This window comes from Notolepis coatsorum (assembly GCF_963971535.1).
Source record: "Notolepis coatsorum genome assembly, chromosome: 4".
NCBI classification, from domain to species: Eukaryota; Metazoa; Chordata; class Actinopteri; order Aulopiformes; family Paralepididae; genus Notolepis; species Notolepis coatsorum.
In genome coordinates this window covers 119,499,051-119,504,050 of record NC_140168.1, presented here as the reverse complement: position 1 = coordinate 119,504,050, position 5,000 = coordinate 119,499,051, and the positions used below count along the sequence as shown (strand labels likewise).

Here is a 5,000-nt window from a genome sequence, read left to right as displayed (position 1 = left end):
TGTGTGTGTGTGTGTGTGTGTGTGTGTGTGTTGTGTGTGTGTGTGTGTGTGTGTGTGTGTGTGTGTGTGTGTGTGGTGTGTGTGTGTGTGTGTGTGTGTGTGTGTGTGTGTGTGTGTGTGTGTGTGTGTGTGTGTGTGGTGTGTGTGTGTGTGTGTGTGTGTGTGTGTGTGTGTGTGTGTGTGTGTGTGTGTGTGTGTGTGTGTGTGTGTGTGTGTGTGTGGTGTGTGTGTGTGTGTGTGTGTGTGTGTGTGTGTGTGTGTGTGTGTACTACTGCACCTTAAAAACTACCCCTCACCCTAAGAAAAAGCATAAAATGCCTGTCGATTGCATACCCAAAGTAATTTACGATTTATTATACTTTATACTTATAGCACATGCATGAGTCTGGTCTCTTTTGAAAGGTAACATTCTGAAGTTTCTTACACACAAAGAAGTGCTAATTTGATCGAGAAACAGAGGTTTGAACACACTGAAATAGAATATTTGCTCCTTACTTTTGTGTTGACTTGTTGCCAAATGCCTGTTTTGGGTTCAGCTGAGAGGTAGGAGCTGGAAAACATAACGATTCATAGCCTGAAGTCTTATAGTCATACAGGTCCAAAGTTTATAAAAATCCACGGAAAATTTGTGTTTTACAAATGTTTTTGTAACGTGTGTACCGCAATAATTCAGCGTGATTATCCAAATTGCCATTGTATCCTATATAATAAGGTCGGTGGGCCTCTCTGACAGAGAGACGTGAGTTGCATTGGAATCTTTTTATTTATAAAGCCATAATTAGAGATTGTCCAAATTATATTAATTCTTTATTGGAATGGACCCCTGGACCCTGTCGTACACTATCCAGTGATTGTCTTACACTTAGAGTGCCTAGAGTTTGTACTGAACTTGGTAGATGTGCTTTGGCTTCTCTGCCCCAACCTCATGGAACACCTGCAGGAAACACTGAGACTAGACACTCTGGTGTCTATGGGTCGGTTTAGAACCTTAGTGACCAATCAGGTCACCACAATATGTAATTGTTTTTAAATTATTACCCCTGTTTTAATTGTTTGCTATTTTATTCTTTTAAATATATATATATATATTTTAAAATGTGCGCTTAATTATTCTGATTGTCTGACATCTTTTATATTTATGAACGCACTGACACTTGTGAATGTAACATCTCGACAGCACTGTAAATTAGTTTAATTACTCAGTGTATTATCGAGTATAAATAAAGATTGAATGAATGTCTCTCCATCTGTGTTCCTCTGTGTTCTCCAGGTTCTTCTCATGTGCTATCTGTTCGTCAACCTGGCCTGCGCTCTGCAGACGCTGCTGAGGACGCCCAACTGGAGACCACGCTTCTCCTACTACCACTGGTACACTCACCACTCACTCACCACTCACTCACTCACTCACTCACTCATCCACCACTCACTCACTCACTCACTCACTCACTCACTCACTCATCTCACTCACTCACTCACTCCACTCACTCACTCACTCCCTCACTCACTCACTCACTCACTCACTCACTCACTCACTCACTCTCTCTCTCTCTCTCTCTCACTCACTCACTCACCTCACTCACTCACTCACTCACTCACTCACTCACTCACTCACTCACCCCTCACTCACTCACTCACTCACTCACTCACTCTCTTCTCTCTCTCTCTCTCTCTCTCACACACACACACACACACACACACACACACACACACACACACACACACACACACACACACACACACACACACACACACACACACACACACACACACACACACACACACCCACTGTCATACTTGTGAGGACATTTTATTTAAATTCTAACCCTAAAATAAGCTTGAGGAAATCATGGGTGGAAGAGATGATAAGATAAGATAAGATATTACTCAAAAGAATGGTCATCACAAGTGAAAACGTTTCTGTGGTTTCTATACTTGTGGACAAATTTTAACCCCCATCTCTCTCTGTCTCTCTTTCTCTTCTCTCTCGGTCTCTCTCTCTCTCTCTCTCTCTCTCTCTCTCTAGGACCTTGGCGTTTTTGGGGATGATTATCTGCCTGGCGCTGATGTTCATCTCCTCCTGGTACTACGCATCGTCGCTATGTGATCGCTGGCATGATCTACAAGTACATTGAGTACCACGGGTATGTTGCCACAGCGACACATCCCTCTATGTGATCGCACATGCATGTCAGAGCCTATGAGTGTGTGTGTGTGTGTGTGTGTGTGTGTGTGTGTGTGTGTGTGTGTTGTGTGTGTGTGTGTGTGTGAACACACATTTTCATTTATGTGGGTGTGTGTCAGTGATGTTGCAGCACATATTTGATCATCAGCACAGTTCTGTGTCTGTATCTCTATAAATAACTGTGTGTGTGTGTGTGTGTGTGTGTGTGTGTGTGTGTGTGTGTGTGTGTGTGTGTGTGTGTGTGTGGTGTGTGTGTGTGGTGTGTGTGTGTGGTGTGTGGTGTGTGTGTGGGTGTGTGTGTGTCAGAGCTGAAAGGAGTGGGTGATGGATCCGCGGCCTCTCGCTCAGCGCTGCTCGCTACGCGATCCGCGGCCTCTCGCTCAGCGTGCTCGCTACGCCCTCCTGAGGCTGGAGGAAGGACCGCCACACACCAAGAACTGGAGGTGCCACACCCTTTATTTATTTGCTTCTATTGAATTTATTGATACATTTTTTGAAGGTTCAGTTGACAATAGTTATTGGTATTCTCGGCACACACACACACACACACACACACACACACACACACACACACTAGGGGTGGAACAGTTCACAAATCCATGGTTCGGTTCATATCACGGTTTTGGGGTCACGGTTTGCAATTTGGTGCGGTTTAGTGGGGAAAAGAATAGTATTATATATATTATATATATTTTTTTTCCCTTCAATATGTTAGATGATAGCATACATTAAGTAACACATAGTTAAAAAGGATATATACATTAGTATCAATTACTTGTACCTCAAGACAAAGAACCAAACAGGAACAATGCCTTCAGACTTCACCATTTAAAGATGGTAAGTTAGAGTGTTGTGTTCACTCATAGTTAAAGACAGTAGAGGTTGAGTACTTTATTATCTAAAGATGGTAAGCTAGAGTGTTGTGTTCACTCATGTATAGTGCATGATAGCAGAGGTCGAGTCGTTTCTTGTGATATATGATATTCACACTTGGGCCCAGGAGTTCAAAACTTTAATCCCTATCCTATCTGATTGGATCAGATTTGGATTTTGGGTAGTTCAAAACCAAAAAACAGGATCAGGATCACTTCGATATCCGATCAGATCAGGAAATCAAATCCAAGCTTTAATCTGGATCAAATCTTCAAAACAGGTAGTTCAAACCAACAACACAGGATTGGGATCAGTTTGATCCCAAAAAACTGGATTTTCTTGATCCCACCAGAGGGGTGGATTTCCAGTGGATTACCAGAGCAAAATGTACTATACAATTTATTTAAAAATATGTTTCAATATAAATAAGATGGCAACATTTGTTAACTGAAATAATACACAATGTTAGCCTTCATGGCAAATCAATTAAATAGTTTATCTTTTGGTCACATTTGTGGTGGCCTATTTTGTTTTCAACCAAATGCTGATGACATAAATGTTTATGCTCATAAAAGTATCACAACAAAGATTGTCAATCACAAATGTAATTTAGATTAAAGAACAAATATCTTCAACAAAAAAAAGTCCATCTGTCATCACTCATCACCTTCAGCAAACTGAAACCTCACTTAGAATTCAGCCCCTCAAAGCACGCCTGGATGATCCAGCTGCCTTTGAAAGAATGTTTGTTTTTTGTTACCCTAGTGGGAGTATTTTTTTTATTACAATTCCATTGTGATTTAATGTCCTTTATGTATTTAACAATATAATTAGACATTATAGATGTCTCTGCAATGTGCTCCTTGTCATCCTTTTTTTCATATCCACTAGAGGGAGATAGGATTAAAGCACTGATATTCAGGATCTAGTCATCTTGAAAAGTCTGAATCTGGATCAAGGTGATCCTATCCTGGATTGCTTTGAAATACCGGGACAAAATCTGGCCGAGTTGTCTGATCCTGGATCACAAAAAATGGGATTAAAAAATCTGATCGGTTCAGATAGGGATTAAAAGTGTTGAACTCCTGGGCCCAGGTGGTTCAGATCAACATCACAACAGCAGATACATGGGCAAACCAGAGGGTTCAGATGTTTTTGTGCATGAACCATTCAGTCCCCAACACACACAGTCTTAGGTGTCCGTCGTGTTCGATGATGACGCTTGCTCCAGGGATGGGGGGGGGGGATTTAGCGCCGCTACCGCTGGTGCCACTTCACGTCCCGCTGGTGTCGTTATGCACGCCGGTCAGATATCCGGTCTCGGTTGACCTTGGTGTATTTGGGAAACTGCAGTGGCTTGCCAGGCTGATCTGTCGAGTGCCAGAGTTTCAAGCTGCGTGGTGTTGATGTCCGCTCGCTTTAGGAGGTCCTGGTATGGTCCTTATTAAAGCGTCTCTTTTGGCCTCCAGCAGCCCGCTTTGCTCCTCTCAGTTGGCCACATAGAGGACTTGGCCAGGCATACGAATGGTGTTTTTTGGCCACAGCTGCGGTCATACAGATTGAGTTGGTGTTGTTGGTGATCCTCCTTTGATCACTTACTCATATATTATGGTAGACACACACACACACACACACACACACACACACACACACACACACACACACACACACACACACACACACACACACACACACACAAACCCTGAACACAACTCTCCCTCGCACATCTCACTCCCTCTCTTGCTCTCTCTCTCTCTCTCTCTCTCTCTCTCTCTCTCTCTCTCTCTCTCTCTCTCTCTCTGTTCTCTCGCTCCCTATCTGTTCTCTCTCTCTCTCTGTTCTCTCTCTCCCCATCTGTTCTCTCTCTCTCTCTCTCTCTCCTCTCTCTCTCTCTCTCTCTGTTCTCTCGCTCCCTATCTGTTCTCTCTCTCTCTGTTCTCTCTCT

The 5,000-nt window shown here is 43.0% G+C and overlaps 1 protein-coding gene across 1 annotated transcript in view; it reads left to right on the top strand.

Annotated features, from left to right (window-relative positions):
• The window catches only part of slc12a6 (solute carrier family 12 member 6), a 240,039-nt gene that overhangs the window by 177,978 nt on the left and 57,061 nt on the right, over positions 1 to 5,000 (top strand). Inside the window, 6 exon segments of the mRNA XM_084312786.1 lie at positions 1,271 to 1,275; positions 1,278 to 1,368; positions 2,024 to 2,092; positions 2,094 to 2,141; positions 2,531 to 2,565; positions 2,568 to 2,625. Coding sequence (XP_084168912.1) covers positions 1,271 to 1,275; positions 1,278 to 1,368; positions 2,024 to 2,092; positions 2,094 to 2,141; positions 2,531 to 2,565; positions 2,568 to 2,625 — 306 coding nt within the window.